Source organism: Hylobates moloch, unplaced genomic scaffold (assembly GCF_009828535.3).
Source record: "Hylobates moloch isolate HMO894 unplaced genomic scaffold, HMol_V3 SCAFFOLD_10, whole genome shotgun sequence".
Taxonomy (NCBI): Eukaryota; Metazoa; Chordata; class Mammalia; order Primates; family Hylobatidae; genus Hylobates; species Hylobates moloch.
In genome coordinates this window covers 109,838,787-109,861,335 of record NW_026652285.1, presented here as the reverse complement: position 1 = coordinate 109,861,335, position 22,549 = coordinate 109,838,787, and the positions used below count along the sequence as shown (strand labels likewise).

Below are 22,549 nucleotides of genomic sequence, written 5' to 3'. Positions count from 1 at the left end.
TTGCTTTTCAAACAAAAGAGCATTCACTGCCCTTTAAGACCTTGTTTTCCTACTTGGTTTTAGAATGGCAGCCACAAAAAAAAAAAAAAATCAGTTTGGAAGGTTTTAATAACGGTTCGTCTATTATCTGGAATCCCACTCACCTACTACAATAGTCCAAAGAGCCCATTTATTAGGCTGAAAGAGGGAAGCACCAGGGAAAACAAGGAAAGATAAACTAGAGCAGAAATAGAGCTCAACATGCGCTGCCAATGATGGCGTCGTCCACAGGGAAGGCTGCAGCAGAGCCGTGGTCAGGCGGGCGGCCTTGGGCCCGTCTCAGCACAGCCAGGGCTGGTGCCCCCACGCCCTGCCCCCAGCCCGGGGTGGGAGAGACGGGCAAGGCCAAGGCTGTTGAGCGGCAGGGGCAGGGGTGGAGGGCAGCTGCCAGGAAGACCCTCGAGCTTGGCAAGTGGCTACAGTGGGTGCCGCTCCCAAAGGAAGCCAGATCGCATTTCACGTTTTCTTTCTTGTTAAACAGTCAAAGCAGAAATAGAAGGTGAATCATTGTCTCAAATACTCACTATTACCTCTCTTAATTAAAAATAATTAACTCTTGGCTGGGCGCGGTGGCTCATGCCTGTAATCCCAGCACTTTGGGAGGCCAAGGCGGGCGGATCACGAAGTCAGGAGATCGAGACCCTCCTGGACAACATGGTGAAACCCCGTCTCTATTAAAAAAAATACAAAAATTAGCTGGGCATGGGGCACGTGCCTGTAATCCCTGCTACTCAGGAGGCTGAGGCAGGAGAATCACTTGAACCAGGGAGTCGGAGGTTGTAGTGAGCCGAGATCGTGCCACTGCACTCCGGTCTGGCAACAGAGTGAGACTCTGTCTCAAAAAAAAAAAAAAAATTAACCCTTGTTTCCACATCTAAAAATATAGTGTTAAAGTAAATTAAAATGGAGACCAAGACTAAAGAAACCTTGAACAGACAAAGCCAGTTGAGCCAAGGAGGCCATCCTGACCTTGCTTGATCTGAAAACAAAGGATATCTTGGGCTACTTCTGGCAAATGCCTATAGTAAAGAAAAATAGAACTTAAGCTCTACCATTCAGAAGCAGCCAACCAATCTCTAGAACTAGGGACTTTCCAGCAGGGACAGAACAAACGAGGAAACTGCATCATGAACCAGTTGGGTGTTTTCCTGGCTTTACTCCCACGTTCGCCCTAAAAATCCTTCCCCTCGTGTTTCCTCAGTGCAGCTTCCAACGTGCTTCTGGTTTGGAGCTGCCTGGTTCATGAATCGCTGCTCAAGGAAACCCTTTAAAAGCTGCACTGTGCCTTAGTGCATCTTTTTTTTTTTCTGAGCCAGAGTCTCACTCTGTCGCCCAGGCTGGGGTGCAGTGGCACAATCTCGGCTCACTGCAAGCTCCGCCCCCCAGGTTGACGCCATTCTCCTGCCTCAGCCTCCCAAGTAGCTGGGACCTACAGGCACCTGCCACCACGCCGGCTAATTTTTTGTATTTTTAGTAGAGACGGGGTTTCACTGTGTTAGCCAGGATGTTCTCGATCTCCTGACCTCGTGATCCACCTGCCTCAGCCTCCCAAAGTGCTGGGATTACAGGCCTGAGCCACCGCGCCCGGCCTCTTAGTGCATCTTTTAACAACACCCACGCTGAGTCACCCACAGCCGCTTCTGTTTGTCTCTAGCCCATTTGGAATCTGATACTGGTCACGGCCAGGAGAAAATCCAAATCTGTGCAAAGAGCCAAAGAGCATGTGAATGGTCCATGCTGCCGTCAAGGACTCTGTGCAGGAGGCACTTCCTGATCATGTGCTGCCCGAGGTCCCAGCCTCGCCTCTGGATCACCCACACCCTTGAAGACCAGGAAGACGATGAGGTGAAACTTGAATTCGAATCACCACAAGTTTAAAGCTGGGGGCCTCCGAGAGGATCCCGCTCCGCAACCTGATTTTTAAAAGCAGAAAACACACAAACCCCACAACGCTGTGAGATAACTGCCCCACCACAGCACGGCCGAGAGCAGCCAAGAGGCTGCAGTGAGATAGGTAAGAACCCAGGGCCTACACGCTTGGATAACAATGCAGTGGCTCAGACACCTCTGTGGAGGTGGAGTGTTTCTGTTCCCGCAGTGGAACCACCAGGGACGTCAAATGAAATGACTGAAGCAAGCCTCAAGCAATCAACCTCCACCAAGCTCTGGCTCTCCCGCCCTAGCCCACGTTGCCATGGTTACTGGCTCCTGGCCTCTCCCAGGCTCAGACCCTCTGCCTCCTGTCGCTGCTGGGTGACATCGCCATTCAGCCTCAATAAGGCAGGCCCAAGAGCAAGGCAACGGTGAAAGAGACAAATGCATACAGAGAGGACTTCTCATCTTCATATTCTCTTTGGCCCAAGGCTCAAGCCTGGACCCCATGAACCACAACCAGAGGGATCACCTGCCCCCACTGACCCGCTCAGCATACTCCACAGGCCAATCGCGCCTGTCCCATCTGAGACGCACACCACCCAGGTCTCCCAGAGCCCCAGACCCCATCCAGCGCCACTTGACCACTGCCTCCCTCTGGGGTCCCAGGCCACACGGCCAGCACCAGCACAGTGGGCGCCACCGCCTGTCTCTTCTACGCACTGATGATCTACATCAAGAGCATGACTGAACAGGCCAATCGCTGACTGACCAATCGGTGCTGATCAAACACAGGCAAATCAATTCTGGGAGGCCAGTTTACAAAATGTCACACAAGCTGAGGAGCCTCTACTCACTGCCGTTTCTCCTCCGGCTCTGTGTTGGCTCTCGCCCTCTGGCCCTCATGCTCGGCACCATCCTTCCTTTAGAGCTACCTTCCCCCGACCGTACCGGAGACAGCAGGCGCACACTGACAGGTAGAACAGCCTTCATGTGCCAGCTCCCTGTCTCCTGCCACTCAGCACGCCCAAGGCCACCACAGCAGGAGTCGATTTGACAAAATGAAATACTATTTACTACTTAAAACCAAGTAACTTCCTGAGACCTCCAAACCTAAAAGCAAGTTTAGAGAACTGAAACACTCAGTGTTATACTCTGAAAGCATCGGGTGACTATGCTAAGGACTTCGTGATACCTGAGGGGGGGTTCTGCTCCATTTGGTGCAAGAAGAGGAAAAAATATCATCGTTTCCATGATGGACTAGCCTAAGATTTCTTTTTTTAAAATTGAGACGGAGTCTCGCTCTGTCGCCCAGGCTAGAGTGCAGTGGCACCATCTCGGCTCACTGCAAGCTCCGCCTCCTGGGTTCACACCATTCTCCTGCCTCAGCCTCCCGAGTAGCTGGGACTACAGGCGCCCGCCACCACGCCTGGCTAATTTTTTGTATTTTTAGTAGTGACGGGGTTTCACTGTGTTAGCCAGGATGGTCTCGATCTCCTGACCTCGTGATCTGCCCACCTCGGCCTCCCAAAGTGCTGGGATTATAGGCGTTTGAGCCACCGTGCCCAGCCGGACTAGCCTAAGATTTCTATCTTAAGCTAAAGATGTGATTTCCTAGGTGAATTATATAGATGACTCAAACCTCCCTCAGTGTTCAAAACCCTAAAAAGCTAGCTATTTGTCATTTTTAAATGGCCCATTAAGCCCCTACAGTAGTCTGCAATCCCACACCAGCAAGATCTGTGTGGAATGTAAATAAGGTTTTCATTTCCTCCACATCATGCTTCAAATAAATCTTCCCAAATAATCAAATAGCTATTAGCTACTTTTCACTCATATAAGGTTTCTAAGTTGCTTAAAAAGAGAAAAAACTGATAGAAAGTGTGAGAACTGACAACTTCTGGCATAACAACTCCCAGCAGAAGCTGCTGATTCACCTGTGATTTAGAGGTACAAAAATACACTAAATACGAATATCCCATCACAGAACGTATGTCAGAACTCTCAGCTCAACAGTGACCAGGGACATCTTTCAGCCAATCAGAGACACCTTATTCAACACTACGTCCCTGTGTGTCCTGAGATGCGACCAGGGAGGGTGTCTGGCCATAGGCAATCCTCCACGGAGTACGCCTGACCCACGGCGGGAGACGACCGCCACGTTGGGCCGTGCTTGGGCTTTACCAGTTTACTCTTAGAGGGTTTCCGTAATGCCTCTTTCTTTACTTGCACACTGGGACACAGCAAACGCACCCCATCCTGTCTACACCTCAGCTGGAAGTGATGCAGTTAACCCGATCTTCTACTAGTGTCCACCAGGGGGCATCATGCTAATACAGAGGAAGGAGCCCAGAAGACAAAGGACCAAGATGGTGCCCCGTCTCAGTTACAACACCACATTCACCTTCTGCTTGTGAAGACAGAATTCCTTTGACGCGGAGATCCAGGGAGTCCAGAGAAACTTCCATGTACCCTGTGCTGTCTCCTGGTGCCGTCTGCTCAGCGCTTCCTGAAGATGACTTATACGACTCAGAACCTAGGTATGAAAGGCACACACATCAGACACCGTGCACCCAGGCCGCCGCACCCACCCAGACGCACAGGGCAGCAAGGCTGGGGCCCCAGGAAATGGACTACTTCTAATTAATTCATTCAAAACCACAAGTTGAAACCCACTATTGTTTAGACCATTCCAGTTTCACTATCATTTTCTCTCCCGCATATTATTTTGCTAATTCCCCCTTTTAGACATAATATTCATGGGGGAAGAGAGAAGCTGTATAGACAAAAACAAAGGCACCAACATGTCAGTACATCTTTCTCTGTAACTATACCAACTACATAAAAGCTATCAAATGATCAAAGAAACAGATAAAAACATGGTAGTCATATGTTGTAGATTATTTTCAAATAAAACAGAAAAATCTAACTTGCAGATTTGAAAGATCAGATGTAAAGTAGCTAAAGAGATGGCCCAAGGTGCCGTGTTGCAGGCAAATCTGTGTCAGAGAGAAAGCACTGACCTCCCGGGTGTCCTGGCTGACATCCAGGGAGGCTCCCGGAAAGGATCAGTGTCGACTCCAGTAAACACGGGAGGCTCACGACACCCACAGAAGGTGCCAGGGAGCAGGGTGCTGTGAGAAGGACCGGTGCCCCCAGGCTGGCAGCAAGGGCAGTGGGGGGTGCAAACACTTCTGTGGGTTCCCCTGCCCTCAAGGACACACAAGTGGTGGCCAGGCCAGCCTGTCCACACTTCCCAGGAGGGCCGGAGAAAGACGTATAAAATCGGGTGTTTGTAGTCACAAGGGCATTCACTGAGGAGGCCTATGAAAGTGTGTACCTATACCAGGTAATATCTAACTCCGGCCAAGGGCAGATGGTCACATTTCACAGCCAAGCTTCTAGGGACTAGTCACCAATCTTATTTCAATGACTGGAAATAAACGAACACTAGCACAGAGAGGTATGGTAACCAGTCTTTTCATTCAAGCCACACGCTCCACCTAGATCTTAGACAGACAGGAAAAGCCAACCACCTTTGAGAAATCACCATCATCAACTTGAAGAACAAGAGTACACTTTGTATAGTTTTAAACAAAAAGAAGATTTAAATAAAAAATTCATAAAGAAATAAAATGCAAACTCCTCTGTGAATATTTAAAAGCACACATTTTGCACATTACAGCCAAGATGGCAAAGATGAAATCTCTAACCCAAAAACAACTTTTAGCCTTGGCTCTAAAATGCTTTTGTTGGCCAACAGTAAAAGCCACATCTGGTGTTATGATCTGAATCGATAAATCGAGGTGAAGAGAAACGTAACTGAAGCACCACACGCAGCTCCCGGGGGGCTCACACGTCCTCCACCCTCAAACACCAGGAGCCTCCATGGTGTCTGCCTCACGCCCCAGGCCTCCCGCAACCCTCTCTTTTCAGGGGATGACACCTCCCCAACATCCAGTTAACAGAGGTACTCTACATTGGGGAATCTAGATTAGCCAGAATCACTGTGAAGAAGAACAAAGTGCTGCCACTCGGTGACGCTGGTATAAGGATAAACAAATAAATAAATGAAACAGAACGGAATGTCCAGGAACAGCCCACACACTGAATGTCAACGGGGGGGGAGAAAAGTCAACTCAAGCAGCAGTGCCTATGGCAACTGCACATCCACTGCCAAGAAGGGGCCTGCACCACAGCTCACTCAAACATCAGTGCAAAATGAACCTACACGCAAGTGCTGAACCTGTAAGATGCCAAGAAGAAAACAAGGGACAAAACCTCTGTGACCTGGGTCTGTCAAAGATTTCTTAGAGCACAAAAGTATGAACCACAAAGTAAAGTAACTGATAACTTGGACTTCAAGAAAACCTTAAAAACTTTTGCTCTTCTAAATACAGCATTAGGAAAATGAAAAGGCAGGACATAGACTAGGTACAAATACATGCAAAACATCCACCTGATAAAAGACTTGTCTCCAGAATATTTAAAAAACTTTTAACCCAATGAGAAGAAAAACAACCAGATTTTAAAAGTGGGCAAAAGATGTGAACAGACACGTTTCAAAAAAACTAAATGAAGGCTAAAATGTACAATCTCATTACTCATTAGGTAACAGCATTGAAACTACAGTAAAACACCACTGCACACCCACAGATCCACTGGAATTAAAAAGACTAACCCTAACAAGTGCTGGCGTGGACAGAGGGGAACTGGAATGCTTGTGTGTTGTGGGGACCTAAAACAGGACGAGTGCTTGGAAAACAGCTTCCTGAAGAGCTGAACACACGCCACTCTACTCAGCCATTCCACCCCCAGACATCTAACCAAGATCTAGGAAAGCACCTGTTCAAAAAAGACTTGCACACAAATGTTCACAGCCGCTTAATTTCTAGCAGCCAAGGCTGGAAAGAGCCCAAGGCCCGTGGGCGGATGAATGGACAGATAGACTGTGGGGCAGCCACACAATGGTACACTTCTCAGCAATGGACAGGAACAAACTCCTGGCCATTTGACAGCCTGGCAACTCAAAACAATTATACTCAGAGAAGCCAGATGAAAAACAACTGCACAGTTCCGTCTATATAAAATTCGACAGAACATTAACCAATACACAGAAACAGAGCAGACCAGGGGCTGCCTGGGAGCAGGGAAGGGAGGCAGGGAAGGGGCCAGGTTATCAAAGGGCAGGAGGGACCCGTGGTGACAGAGGTGCTCATGGCACTGATCATCTGACTGTGGTGATGGATTCAAGGTCATAAACACGTTAAAACTTGTCAAATTGTATAATTTATTTCTGTACATTTTATTGTATGCCAAGTGTACCTCAGTTAAGCTGAAAACAAAAATGACCCTTGGCACCCTAAACCTGCTGCATCCCTTCTAGGTTTGAGGAGATTTCCTTCCTACATTCACGTTGTGATTCACAAAGTTGCTCTGGAACAGGAGACTCTGACCGAGGCGTAGGTGCCTCACCGAGGGGCCGTTTCCTGCACGCAACGTGGGAACTGCCCGTGCAGGCCACAGGTTCTAGTCACCCGGGCAGGCAGCAAATGATTCATCTCGGTTCAACATTCAACAATGAAGTCAGGGCCAGGCACAGCGGCTCACACCTGTAATCCCAGCACTTTGGGAGGCCAAAACAGGCACATCACTTGAGCTCAGGAGTTCGAGACCAGCCTGGCCAACATAGCAAAACCCCATCTCTACCAAAAAGACACAAAAAAATAAGCTGGGCATGATGGCACACGCCTATAGTCCCAGCTTCTTGGGGAGATGAGGTAGGATGATCGCCTGAGCCCAGAAGGTGGAAGCTGCAGTGAGCTGAGATCGTGCCACTGCACTCCAGCCTGGGTAACAGAACCAGATCCTGTCTCAAAAAAATAAAAAATAAAATTAAAAACAACAACAGTGAAGTCAACGTCCACTACATTGGCCAGAAGGAAACTACTTTAGAATCACTTGAGTTTCTCTAACAAAGTCATTTCAAACGTTTTTTTCTAATGAAATCCTACGCACCCCAACCCCAGGTGGGCCTCCTGGTCCCATCCCCGTCCCAGGCAGTCCCCGTGACGGCCGCACCCCCACACACCCCCACGGCATTTACCGAGGGCACCGCTGGGCTTCTTTCTACTTCTCCGCCTCCTTTTCCTGGCTGGCTTGATCCAGGGACTGTCGGTCTTTCCTTTCCTCTTGAGAAATTTCTTCTTGATGCTGGATTCCGAACTCTGGAGAACCAAACGGGCAGGCATATAAACCACTGAGCACAGGAAGCTATGGAAGGCAAGAGTTTTCTTGCAAAACAGAACATTGGCTATGTCTTGATCTTCAATTAAACGGTGAACTTAACTTGTAGACACTTTCCTGGGTCACACGCATAAAGGCACCCTGTGCTTTTTCCTAACTATCTCTCTAAGCTCAGTCCCTTTAGAGAAAACAAAAACAAAAACAAAAAGTGAAATGTATGAATCTTATTTAAGTTTGGCATAAAAGAATAAATAAATTGGAAAGTTCTACTCAGGAACTAAGTAAATAAGCTCAGGAATAGGGTCCGTTCATCTCGCTCACAAGAAAAGGGACAATCAACGCTCGGCTTGCTTCAGAATCTACCCACATGAATTATCTACACAGAGAACAAGGACAGAGGTTGTAATTAACTTATAATATTTCAAGATGTGTTTTAAGCATCTGCTTCTAAAATCCGGATGCGGGAGAGCATCCATGCCACACGTCACACACGGATGCACGGCAGGCACCCCCACCCCTCCACAGGAGGCCACGTGCAGGCCACAGCGGGCGGAGGGACATTTAAGGTAGGCACAGCGGCAGTGCGCGGGCCTCGCTGACCAACTGAACGTGTCCCTGCACAAGGCCTGTTGCTGGGCAGCCTTCTTCCTGAGTCGGGTCCCACGTGAGGACGGTACCAGGAGCCCTGTCTGCAGCACACACAGCCCCGGCTCCCCTGTGCTCCCCGCACGGCAAAACTTTTGGGAATAATTTGTGCAAGCGCCACACCCAAAGTTGCTGCTGCTGGAAATCCAGCTGCCCCTGTGCCACCCAAAGACAGACCCCTTCATCGCTGAACACCACGGCCCGTGTCCTCCTCCTACTCGCTGCTCGGCCCCTGTGTCCTCCTCCCACCCGCTGGTGTGATGAGCCCACACCGTGAGCCACTCCTCCTGTTTCAGAGCATTTCCCAATTCATGTGACCCAAACTTGCCGAGCTTTCCCCCCACGACACAGACAGCTCCTCCTCAGACGCAGGAGCCAACTTCTCCTCCCCTATGGAACCCTCACAGGCTGGGCTTCCTGAGGCTGCATCCTGGGGAGTCGCTGCTCTTCCCCATTTCCAACCCCCAATTCCCGCAGACCAGGGTGCACAACTCCGATCTGGACCCTCCTCAAGGAATGACAGGCTTCAGTAGGGACGGAGCAGAACCCCTCTTCCCTCCTGTCCTCACCACCAGAAAGTTCTGTCCGTTCTACCTGGAAACCCTCAAATCCACCCCTTCCTTCTCATACATCAGCCAATGCAGCGGAATGCCAAACAGCTGTCCTTGCTGCCGGCTCCCACCACACCCTCTCCCTCTGAGAGCCTCCACAGGCCCCTCAACTCCACCCCACCCAGCACGCAGCCGGGGCAGCCCCATGCCAGGCCCAGCCCTGCGCTGCAACTCTGCACAGCGTCTTTCTCATGAGGCTTTGCCAGGGACAGGACCCATCTGTGGCCATCACCACGACCAGCTCCAAGCACATGGGTGAGTGCTCAGGCAACAAGGGTTGGATAAAGGACTGAAGGGCGCTGGTGTCTTTGCATCTCCTCTACTTCAGCACAGACGCAGGAGGAGGCGCTGGGCATTACCAGGTCAGACTCGTCACCGCCTTCCTCCTCCTCCCCGGTGTCCACGGACTCCTGCTCCTCCTCGGACTCCCCGTCCATCTGATCAGCCACACAGTCGAAGCGGGAACCCAAACAGAAAACAGAAACCAATTACATCCTTTAGTGGCAGATGACGGATCCAAAGCAAACCTCGAACTGTGCACGGGCCGCACACGCTCGCGGGCTGGGGGCGCCGCTTGCCTGCTCCGGCCCTGGCTGGTGTGTGGGGTGACCGAGTGCTGGTCCAGGCAGGGCCAGAGACACACTCTGAGCCTCCACTCTGCTCCCCGGTCCTGTCTCCACATCGGGACCAGAGAGTGGCTGCCCTGGTGCAGACTGAGGCGAGAGCACACCCGCTGGGTGCTGTATTAGTGAGGGTTCAGGTGCTCAATGTATCTTATGAATGGGATAATTCAATACACAGGTCACAAAACACACAGAACGATCATAAAGATTTTCAGAGGCCACAAAACAATACAGTGTGAGACCTACCCCCACACACCCACGATCCCAGTCCAATCCTCAGAGCCACCACAGCTAAGCTGCCCACGCCTCCTTCCAGTGAACATCCAGGCAGACGTGGGCCCACAGACGACAGTGCATTTCTAGTCTGCACAGATGGCAGGACACTCAACAGTTCTGTGAATATTATTTTCTTCTAATTAAAAATATGTTCTGGAATTCTTTCCACACCAGAACAAACACATCTTATTTTTTCTGCTGTATTTATCTTTTCTATAAGCACAGGCAATACACAAATAGACGTTCAGTGCAAAAGACACTGAAACATACGTGAGCCTCCGTCCGCCCTGTGCCTGGCACTCCCTGAGGCGGCATGGGGCTGCTCTTGCTGCACTATTCCACTATTCTCTGCATTTCCCAGTGGACAGGCACCCATGCGACTTCACATCAAGGGTGTATTCTACGGGCTCGATGGCTCACGCTTGTAATCCCAATGCTCTGGGAGGCCCAAGCAAGTGGACTGCTTGAGGCCATAAGTTCAAGACCAGCCTGGGCAACACAGCGAGACCCCTGTTTTTCCTATCAAGTTTTTAAAGCTCTGTTTCTGGTATCTCTTATTACATAAAACTTTTGAATTTTATCTGAACAAGCCAAAGGTGTCCATCTTTTCCTTCATGGCTTCCAGGTTTGTGTCTTACACTAGAAGAACATCCTCATTTGAGATTGGAAAAAACAGTTCCCAATATTTTTACCCACAGTTCAATATTTTATATTGACACTTTAAATCTTCTGGAATTTGTTTTTTAAAATAATAGCCATAGTAGGATATGTTTCACCTACTCTAAAACCGACCCTGCAAAGTGTACAGTTCAGTGGTTTTTAATATATTCTGAGTTGTACAGCCAGCACCACTGTCAGACTCCAGAATGGAGCTCACATTCGTTACGTGCCCTGACACAAGTGCAGGCTGCCCTTTCCCAAAATATTAGTCAACTGGCCCAATCATAGTTATTAAAAAGTTCATGACCCCTTGACCACTGATTTAATACCCCAGTCTTACAAGCGACCTTTATACATGTCACAGGCTCCCTGTCCCACGCATTAACCGCCTCAGTGCTCCTGAGTGAGCATCCCCTCCGGCAGCCACATCCCGAGCTCAGGTGTCCCCCACTGTGCACAGTCACCACCACTACTCCAGAGGGTCTCCACCTCCACCCTCACTTCAGAATCAGCAGTTACACAAAAGTCCTGCTAGGATCTTGATGGGAGCTATTCTGAATTTAGAGGCAAACACGGGGAAAATAAAACAATGGATCTTCTCACCCAGACAGATAATGAGTCTCTCCACGAACTTAATTTTTAACCTCTTTTATCAGTTTTATAGTTTTCCTCCACATTAACAAGTAACACTCTTTTTTTGTTGTTGTTAAGTTTATTTCTAGGTACTCTGGTGATATTAAGAAATTACAACTAACTTTTTAGGTCTGATACTGTGGTTTGTCTTTCACAGTCCTCATCTTTTAAAGATCCCTACTGAAGTATCTGCTCCAAGACAACCCACGTGTGGAGAACGAGGCCAAATGCTGGAGATTGCTCACTGTCCCCTGTGTGTTTGTGGAGCTTGAAATTTTCTACATAGAAAATCTTTTAAAACATCCCTAGACATTTATTGATTTTACTGATAATGCTGACACTACATTTTCTAATTGGTTATTGCAGCTATATAAGAAAATAACTGGTCTTTATGTCTTGATCACATGTAAGGTCAGCTTAGGAGCTGTAATAGTTTTTGAGCTGATTTTGCTGGATGTTTCAGATGGATGAGTATATTCTCAGCAAACTCTTCTCTCTTGTCTTTTAAAATATTTATGTTTACTTCCGGTTCTTCTCTTACAGAGTCAGCAGGAACAGTCAATGCTGCTGCATTCATGTCGAGGTGAAAGCAGCAGCCTCTCCTCCCTTGCTCACAACTGACCATGGAAATGTTCTAACCCTTCTGTGGGCATTCTGACACTTCAGTCAGCTTCGACAGGAGCTTTCATGTCACTGGACAGGTTTCTTATTTTAAAAACAAGACAAGGCAATGAAACCACCAATTAACGGCAGATTAACAACACAAGTTAACTCCACTTCCTTCCAAAACTCTGGCAAAGCGACTTTTGAGGAAGGAACAAGAGCTTCTTTATAAGAGGCTGCTTGATCACTGTGCATACGACAGCTGTAAGGAATCAAGTGGAAGCTGAAAACCCAAGGAGATTAGAAAGAGAAGGGGTAACCGCTGACATCAGAATTAAAAAGAGGCTGGGCGCCATGGCTCATACCTAGAATCCCAGCACTTTGGGAAGCCAAGGCAGGTTGATCACATGAGCCCAGAAGTTCAAGATTAGCCTGGGCAACATAGTGAGAGGCTGTCGACTGAGAGAACCTCATCGCTACAAAAAAAATGAATTAAAAAAAAAAAATTAGCTGGATATGGTGGCGCACACCTATGGTCCTAGCTACTTTGGAGGCTGAGGTGGGAGGATCATTTGAGCCCAGGAGGTGAAGACTACAATAAACTATGATTTGCCACTGCACTCACTCCAGCCTGCACAACAGAGCAAGACACACACACACAAAAATAATCAAGTAAATAGAGGACTTGGAGTCTGATGCAGGTGAACTGAGAAGGCTGACACCCAAGTGAAACAGGAAGAGAGAAGCCAGGAGCAGGCCATAGACCAAAAGATGCCTGTCCCGTGGCCACCCAGCAGGACACAACTCTTGAACACCAGGCTCACTTACGGATTCACGCTAAGAAGGGAGAGGGTCCAGCTCTCCCTTCACCAGCACCCAGAGTGGCTGCTGCACCCAGCTGTCAAGCAACAGGTTCTGGTAAGTGGCTTCTGAGCAGAATGGCTAAACCGGGATACTGTTTCAGTGAAAAGACAGGCCACATGCAGAAGAAGGAATCATGTCGACTACACAACAAGAGCTTGTTTCCAGGCCAAAGAACTCCTACAAAACATGTTTCAAAAAGGACAAACAGCCCGATAGATAAATGTTTGGGATGTGAATAGGCACTTCACAAAAGGCATCCAAATGGCGAAGTAAGTATGTGAAAAAATATTCAACCTTCTTGTAAATCATGAAAATGCAAATTAAACTGAAAACGTAATGCCACTATCTGCTCGCTGGAGTGGCAGCACCGAGTGTGGCCGGCACAGCAGAGGGGATGCTCCCAGGTGGTGGGGAAGAAGGCAGCCTGAGCAGCCACCGTGGGGAGCTGCATGGCAGGGTCCATGGAGGCCAGCACAAGGCATGGCAGTTCCGTTCCCAGTGGGTACCTGGGGCAATACCTGTATGAGGGTGCTGGCAGCAACCTCCTCCAGGACGGCCCCACTGGAACCACCCACAGGCCATCCACAGTGTGACGGACACAGACATAAGAGCAGCCATACAGAGGAACCTGTATGGTCGCCTCCCTGGCCTCAGGCCCCGCACACTCTGAAATAGCACCAAGAACCATAAAGAGTGTTTGTTAATACAAGTATCTATTAACACGTACTGTAGTAGAAATTTAAGCTGAGACATGTTAAAACTACAAGGACACAGTGTCAGCCGCCGCAGCAAAGCAGCCATCACATGTAATTCCATGCATGAGAGTGAAAAAGGCACCCAACATCTGAGCATTAGTATGATAACAGTTTTGACCTGCAGACTCTCTGAACAGGTCTCAGAATGCCGCCACCCAGACCACTCTGAAAACTACTATTCCATAACAATGAAAATTAACTAATAATATAAATAAATCCCACAAACACAGTGTTGAGTAAAATAAGCCACAAAGAAAAAAAAAGAAAGAATGCATTCTGTGTAATTCCATTTATATAAAGAACGAAATCAAACACGACCATCCTATAGGGTTAGCACTTCACACACGACCACCCTACAGGGTTAGCACTTCACACATGACCATCCTACAGGGTTAGCACTTCACACATGACCATCCTACAGGGTTAGCACTTCACACACGACCATCCTACAGGGTTAGCACTCAGGAGAGGGGTTACTTTTGGGGATGGGAGGTCAGTGGGCTTCTGTAGTGCCACCAAAATTCAAGGCTTTGATCTGGGTGGTGGCCACACAGGTACATCATTCTTCCCTCATTACTGAACTGTACCGTTGTCATACATGCAATCAGAATGTAATCCCCCCAAATTCAGAAAACAGCTGTTTGAACTTTACAAAATGCCTTTTTTAAAAACACATATACGCTGCGTAGTTTTTCTCGTTTATTCTGTTAGCCTAGTAAATCCTGGTCTTTAATCTATTTCTAGTAATGAATCACTCTCAGCCTGGGGTAAGCCCTACTTCCTTACAACCATTATTTTAATATGTCATTGCATTTGATTAATATTTTATTTAGGAGGCCGGGTGTGGTGGCTCACGCCTGTAATCCCAGCACTTTGGGAGGCTGAGGCAGGTGGATCACTTGAGGTCAGGAGTTCAAGACCAGCCTGGCCAACATGGTGAAACCTCATCTCTACTAAAAATACAAAAATTAGCTGGGTGTGGTGGTGAGTGCCTATAATCCCAACTATTTGGGAGGCTGAGGCAGGAGAATTGCTTGAACCTGGGAGGCAGAGGTTGCAGTGAGCCAAGATCGCACCATTGCACACCAGCCTGGGTGACAGTGCCAGACTCCACCTCAAAAAAAAAAAAAAAGGTATTTAGGACTTTCGTATTTAGGATTTAGGTGAGTTCAGCCTATATCTTAGTCTCAGAATGGGCTAGCGTACTTTTCCTATCCTTCTCTGTTCTCTGGAGCCACTTATGTAACGAAACTATCACTGTTGATTGTCAGTGCCCATCTAGTTAAGGCTGTTCCTGCCATCTTGTTCTGTTTTACACTGACCACATTTTCTTCTTGGCTTTGCTTTTGTTTCTTGATTCTTTTCTTGCCTTGACAGTCATTTAATGTTTTACTTTATGACAAATACCTAGAGTTATTCAGTGTCCAGTTCCTCTAGAAGATGAGAACCTCAATCGAAAGAGAGAATCGAGAAATAGACTGAAATTAATATGCCATATGGTACATGATAAACGTGGTGTTGTAAATGAGAAGGGAAGAAATGTCGGTCAGTAAGTGAAGCTGAAACCTAAGCATTTTGAGGGAAGCCCTGGGACCCTTACCTCACATTTTCTTTTAAAAACTTTATTGAGATATAATTAATATGTGATAAACTTCCCCCATTCCGAGCAGTTCTGATATTTTAATTCCATATGAATCAAATATTTATATACAACAATGAAATAAAAGAAGTATTAGAAGATGGCATACATCAATTTATTCAAAATCAACAGCGAGAAAGGTTTATCATAATTAGAACACAGAACCCAGAAATCATAAAGAAACGGATTAGCACCTGGGAGTTCTGACACTATAGACAAAGTCAAAAGACAAAATCGGCGTGGTGGCTCACGCCTGTAACCCCAGCACTTTTGGAAGCTGAGGTGGAAGGTTCACTTAAGCCCAGGAGTTCAACCAGCCTGGGCAACACAGTGGGATCCTGTCTCTACAAAAAACAAAAAGCATCGGCTGGACATGGTGGCACGTGCCTGTAGCCCCAGCTACTCAGGAAGCGGAGGCAGGAGGATCGCTTCAGCCCAGGAGTTCAAGGTTGCACTGAGCTGTGATCACACCATTGCACTCCAGCCTGCGCAACAGAGTGAGACCCTGTCCCAAAAAAATAAAAAACAAAACAAAAAACCCAAAATCCACCTGAGGAAAAAAAACTCAGCTTATACTGGAGCCAACAGATCAACTCTTCATTCACAAAAAGATCATCAGATTACATTCAAAAGACGCATAATCCAGAAGAAAAATGAGCAGGGGCTACTTAGCAAGCGGCTTACAGTGGAACAAACACTGGTGGCTACTCAGCCCCAGGCATGACCCAGCAGTGAAGAGCTGCTGGACTCCAAGAAGGCAGCCCCGCTGGGGAAGGTGAGGAAACCACACCCCTCAGGTCTCTGCAGGTGGGAGGATACACTCAGAGGTGGCCTGGTGACATCAAAGTGCTACACTGTAAATGCAGACAGCACTTATGAGCCTCTGGCATACTCAGCAAAACTGTGACACTCAATACTGCTTGTAACTTGACAGAAAGAGCGTAACACAGCTGAACAGACAGTGCACTGGAGCCACAGACACGTGTGTGCAGAGACCGCGGCAGCTGCTGGGGCAGCTGCTCCCCCACGGTGCAGTCAGGGCTGCCTGTCCTTCGGGGAGGGCTGGGCTGTGCTGGGCACGTCTAAGGAAGTTACTGTAGTGACTGTTTCAGAGTGCCAGAGCCACCAGGACAATGGGGTGATGATGCTGTGTTTTCTTCCTCATGCTTCTTCATGTAAGAGGAGAAAAAACTAATTATCTTAAAATAAAAAATTTTTAAATCCTCTTTAAAGATCTAATGGTAACATTTCCCACTAATTTTTAAATAATCAAGCTAAAAGCTGGGAGCAACATTTAAAAATTTGCCCTAAAACCTGCTAAAAAAGTACAACAGACTTTGAAATTGAAGCAAAAGGAAGAAAACACATCCCCAAAACTCTGACAAATGATGGAGAATGCTTTGTGTACATTCAGGGATACACCTATAGCACACAAAGCTGACTGAAAGTGGAAAAAGCTAACCGCTAAAATTATGCATTTTCAAATAAGTCACTATTTGGATGAACTAACCTGGACTGCTATTCCTACTATTAGTTTTAGTATAACTTATTAGATACAAGATTGCGTCTAAATAAACATGGTTGGACACACTTGAACAATAAACCACAGATTTGTATGTCAACTTGATTCTTAACTTTCCACTGTTCGTCCTTATGAAATGCGTCACTCCTAACTGATCCCCTCAGAACTGAAAAAGCATGAATTTAACTCCGAAACTGTATGTCTAAGAACTTCCTCAGTTTCCCTGAGACACTGGCCCAAGTGCCCATGCCTGGCCAGGGGCAACAGCACCGCTGCGACGAGGCTGGGGGCTCGCCCGTGCTGGTGCTTGTCCTTGGGTGGACACGGGATGAGGCTGTCTGTGAAGAGAGCACGCCTGGCCCATGTGTGGTGTCCACAGTGCAATGTGGCAGGCCACGCAGAGCCAACCACAAACAAGCACACAGCAAGCCGCCCATCAGCGCTTCAAGCTGTCAGCATTGTCATTCCTGTCAATCTAGAGCCCAGAACAAGTTCAGGAGGCCGGGCGCCGTGGCTCATGGCTGTATTCCCAACACTGGGAGACTGAGGCAGGAGGATCACTTGAGCAAAGGAGCTCAAGACCAGCCTGGGCAGCAAAGCGAGTCCCCGTCTCCACAAAAAAATTTAAAAATTAGCCAGGCACGGTGGCGTGAGCCTGTCGTCCTGGCTGCTCGGGGGGCTGAGATGGGAGGATCATTCTGCCCAGGAGGTTGAATGCAGTGAGCTATGATCGTGCCACTGCACTGCAGCCTGGGTGAAAGCAAGACCCTGTCTCAAAAAAAAGAAAGAAAGGAAATACAGAAAAAAAACAAGAGGTTTACTTCAATGAATGATGTACAGAAACACAAATACTTCTTGAATGAAAATAATTTAATAAATCAAGAAAAATAAAATACAAAAATCTAAGCCAATTGTAAACAGGGGATTTTATCAGGGTCTAGAAGTGACCAGAATGCTAATTCTCAGAACCACAGCCAACTTTGTGATACTCTTCCCTTGTGCTGTCACCCAGGACAGCAACACCTACCTTCTGGGCGCGATCAGCCTCCGACATGCTCTCCTTGGAAGTCCTGCTGTCCTCTGTGGGGAACGCAGCCGCCTGCTCTGCACCATGGCCGTCGTCCTCCTCAAGCTCCTCCGAGTCGTCCTCATCTGAGTCCATCTCCAGGCTCTCCCCATTCACGTGCAGGCTGCTGGCGCCCAGGTCCTTCTCCCCCTAGAACACGGGCAGGTGTACACCCCAAGGCAGGATCAGTGTGCATCATGAACAAACTTGCTTTCACTGAGGAGTCTTGGGTGACTGGGAGGTGCGAGGGCCTGTGGGGAGGCAGGGACACATGAAGAGGTGCCCCTGCCACCTGGAGAAGAGCCCGGCAGACAGGTGGGCGGTGGTGAGGAGGGCAGGGATGACAGGGCGGAGTCCCCCGCAATGATCTTGGACACGAACACTCTGCCCCTATAGGGCAGAGGAGCTTCATGGCACTGGCACCTTCCCAGGGACTGAGGTCACCCAAATTACTGATAACCAGACCCTGAACACAGAAACGCATTTCCACGCACACGTGGCAACTCTCTCAAACATGTCTCTTACCTTAGAACCCACAGTGGAATGAGTTATGCTCTTAAACATCTCAATCACCGTCCTCTGTTTTAATACTTTGGTCTTTTTCTTAGGAACCAGGCTATAGGTCCCCATTCTTCGTTTTTTCTTCCGAGACACTGCAGCTGCTAAAACAAAAGGCAAGCAAGCTAAAAAAAAAAAAAGTCAAAAGGGGACAAGAAAGGAAAAGAAACACCATTCAAATGTTTTTCAAAGGTAAGAGATAGTTTACAAAACTTGATCACTAAAATCACCAGCAAACCCCATCACAACAGGCGCACTGCCCGCAGGCCATCAGCACAGTGACAGGCATCCTTCACTCACGATTAATTCACAGAGAATCAGAAACACGTCCTAGATCATCTGTTCATCTGTTCCATTCACAATAAAACACGGAGCAAACATTATCACCCCACCTTGGAGGCAGGAAAGCCACAAACCGTCAGTAGCAGGGCTCTGAGGCGACTCCTCCTCCCAGTCCCCTTGGCTTTGAACATGGAATGACTACCCTTGAGAAGTCCTCTCACTTTGCAAAACAGACCAACGTGAACAGCATGTGCAGCAGAGGGGACGCAGCGCGGAGCAGGAAGAGCCCGGCCTCCCTCCCCAGCACAGGGGCCAGGCCAGGCCAGTCTTCCTAGGACACAAGCTCTGTGCCAGGTCCGCCCCCATGACTCCACAGCCCAACACCCCGACACCATCCTCCTCGAGCTGCAATCCAGTGACTAAGGGGAAAGACAGTGCCTGGAGCTACTGTCCAGCTCTCTATTAACAGACAAGAGGGTGAGAGGGAGAAGCAAATGTCTGGGGGCTCTGGAGCGTGGTTTCCAAACAATAGCAGCAGGGAGGAAGGGGCCTGGGGGCTCCCCACCCCATTCTGAACAAAGCAGTTCTAGGTTCGATTGGTTTTATATAATCAGACTCCATGACTTTTGTAAGTTCCAGGATTTAAAGCAAAAACAGATCTAAAAGCCACTGCTTTAACATGAAAGAACTCTCCTAAAGGGCTGGGAAAAATCCACTCTGTTTAAAGCTGGGCACAGCAGCTCATACCTGAAGACCCAGCTACTGTGGAGGCTTGAGTGGGAGGGAGGGATTACTTCACTCCAGGAGTTCAAGCCCAGCCTGGGAAACACAGTGAGACCCCCTTTTCTTGCGTGCGCGCGCGCGCGCACACACACACACACACACACACACACACACACACACACAAATTTGGCTCTACAAAATGCAGAAGCAACAGTTGGAGGGACGTGAACAAGTGGGAACCATCCAAAGCAGGTGGGTCCTGTGACAGCACCACCCACAGATGCCATGGGGCCTGGGCAATCTGCTCTGGAGTAAGGAGGTGCCTGGGGCCATGGACGCTGGGAAACGACTGCACCAGGCGTCTGCAGTATGTTCATGGGGGTCAGGCTCTGAGCACACAGACAACATGCAGACACTTGGCTCTGTCTGTCCACACTGGAACAGGCTGACGGGGTAGCATGGCTGTGCTCAAGCAACAGAAATCCCTTGGTAGCCCTGGGAATCCTAAACTCACTATCATAATCATCTTGATATTTTGAATAGATATTTTCTGGGGGGATGAAGAAGGCCTGGATTTAATCAGATAACTTTTAAATCTCTCAGCTTTAAATATATATACAGCCAACTTTTGAACATGGATTTTAATCACATAGGTCCACTTACAAGCAGAATTTTTTTTCCAACCAAACAGGTTGAAAATACAATGTTTGCAAGATGCAAAACCCCTGAATACAGAGGCCCAACTTTTCATATTACACAGGTTCTGCAGGGCTGACTGCAGGGTTGCAGCATGCTTGGATTTTGGTATGGGGACGGGGTCCTGGAGCCAATCTCTGCATATAACCAAAGGTGACTACATGTACTTTCTCACTAGATTCTTTTCCTCATTTCATCTCAGTAACCCATGGTTATTAATATAATAAATCGGACATGGCACCTGTTTATAAATAAAGCTTTATTGGTGCACACCCATGCCCACTGTCTACATACTGCCGGCAACTGCTTCAGTGTGACAACACCATGACCAGCTGGGACAGGAACAGTGTGGCCCACAAAGGCGCTGACGTTTGCTACCTGTCCCCTGGAAACAGTTTGCTGACTCCTGTAATGAACGGCTGAGTGAGGACAAAGGAGATAACCCTGCATTTCATGTGCTTAAGAATCATGTCGGCCGGGCGCGGTGGCTCACACCTATTGTAATCCCAGCACTTTGTGAGGCCGAGGTGGGTGGATCACGAGGTCAGGAGATCGAGACCATCCTGGCTAACACGGTGAAACCCCGTCTCTACTAAAAACAGAAAAAATTAGCTGGGCAAGGTGGCGGGTGCCTGTAGTCCCAGCAACTCGGGAGGCTGAGGCAGGAGAATGGCATGAAACCGGGAGGCAGAGCTAGCAGTGAGCCAGGATCGCGCCACTGCACTCCAGCCTGGGCGACACAGCAAGACTCTGTCTCAAAAAAAGAAAAAAAAAAAAAAAAATCATGTCGGGGCCCGATGCAGTGGCTCACATCTGTAATCCCAGCTACTGAGGAGGCTGAGGCAGGCGAATCACTTGAACCCGGGAGGCGGAGCTTGCAGTGAGCTGAGATCGCATCACTGCACTCCAGCCCAGGCAACACAGCTAGACTCCATCTCAAAAAAATAAATAAATAAAATAAAATAAAATAAAACAAATCATGTCAGGAAGTCTGTCTGCTGCAAACAAGTGAAGAATGGTGTCTAAGGGCCTCTTACTGGGTGACAGGTTGTATGTGTGAAACAGATGTTAGGTATAAAATTTGCTACACATTAAATAGTAGAGAAACATCTGTGGATGACTTTCAGAAATGTAGAATCTATTAAGGACCTGAAAGTGTTTGAGCACGTGGCTGAAGTGTGAAGAGGGGCTGCTTCAGTGCTGCAGGGGGACCTCCAGCTGTGTCCAGGGAAGGGGTCTGGCCCTCAGCCAGACAGCTGGGATTCAGCATCATCAGGGCCCAGGAGAAAGAAAACTGCAGGATGGCTGGCAGTAAGCTTCGAAGAGGCTCCAGGGCCTCTTTGGAAGGAGGATTTGCAGTCCAGGCCTCAAAGAAGCAGGGCCAGTGCCCTGCAGATGGGATCTGGCACAGGAGAATCCTGGTGGAGAACATCAAGAAAGGTGGGGGGGCAGGGGGGGGGGCTTCAGGACCCCGAGCAAAGACTCTTGCCAACTGGCATCTCCCAGGATGCTCTGGGAGGCCCAGGCATAGGACAGTGTGGAACAGACAGTTCCAGGAAAAATAGTGCCAGGAGTGGAAGTAGGCGTGGGCACTGCCCAGCTGCTCTGCAGAAAGGCTGGGCTGCTGAGTAGAAGAGGTGTGGATAAGGAAGAAAGGCAACAGGCTCCAGAGGGCAGACAAGGTGGATGGGAGGGTGGAAGTGCGGGAAAAAAGCAAGTGCACGGGAAACAGCAGTCTGCGTGGTCACCACCACCACTCTGCCACTCAGAAGGGTTTCTGTCCTCAGCTCACAGAGAGCAGGGCCCAGCTCTATGTCCAGGCCTCATGCCTGTACGGCAGCACCTGTAGAACTGTTCCCTGCCATCAGAAACACCGTCCTCCTTCCTCCCAGCCAGACAAGTCCACATAGAGACCCCAGGCCCATTCAGGGTCAGTATTTGGCACTGCCCCCACCCACCTAGGCAGAAGGCACAAACACTCCAAGCTCACAAAGCAAAAGGCAGGGCCTCCACTCTGGGCATGTCCTGTGGTCACCGGCAAAAAAGCGCAAGGGAAGCACTGCAACTTCTGCAGCAACCTGCAGCTTCTACCCAAGTGTGGACATTGAACCCAGTAGGGACCTGCAGCTTCTACCCAAGTGTAGACACCGCACCCAGCAGGGACCTGCACCTTCTACCCAAGTGTGGATAATGAACCCAGCAGGGACCTGCACCTTCTACCCAAGTGTGAATAATG

General features: G+C 48.6%; 1 protein-coding gene across 7 annotated transcripts in view; it reads right to left on the bottom strand.

Annotated features, from left to right (window-relative positions):
- Positions 1–22,549, bottom strand: part of EHMT1 (euchromatic histone lysine methyltransferase 1) — a 103,638-nt gene that overhangs the window by 69,169 nt on the left and 11,920 nt on the right. For 2 of the 7 annotated variants that reach the window (XM_032165801.2, XM_032165810.2), the window contains exons 2-6: positions 18,580–18,737; positions 18,016–18,204; positions 9,773–9,850; positions 8,018–8,138; positions 4,316–4,447 (exon numbers count right to left, since the gene is read on the bottom strand). In XM_032165801.2, coding sequence (XP_032021692.1) covers positions 4,316–4,447; positions 8,018–8,138; positions 9,773–9,850; positions 18,016–18,204; positions 18,580–18,737 — 678 coding nt within the window. The other 5 variants (XM_032165804.2, XM_032165803.2, XM_032165802.2 and 2 more) reach the window with 5 other exon arrangements.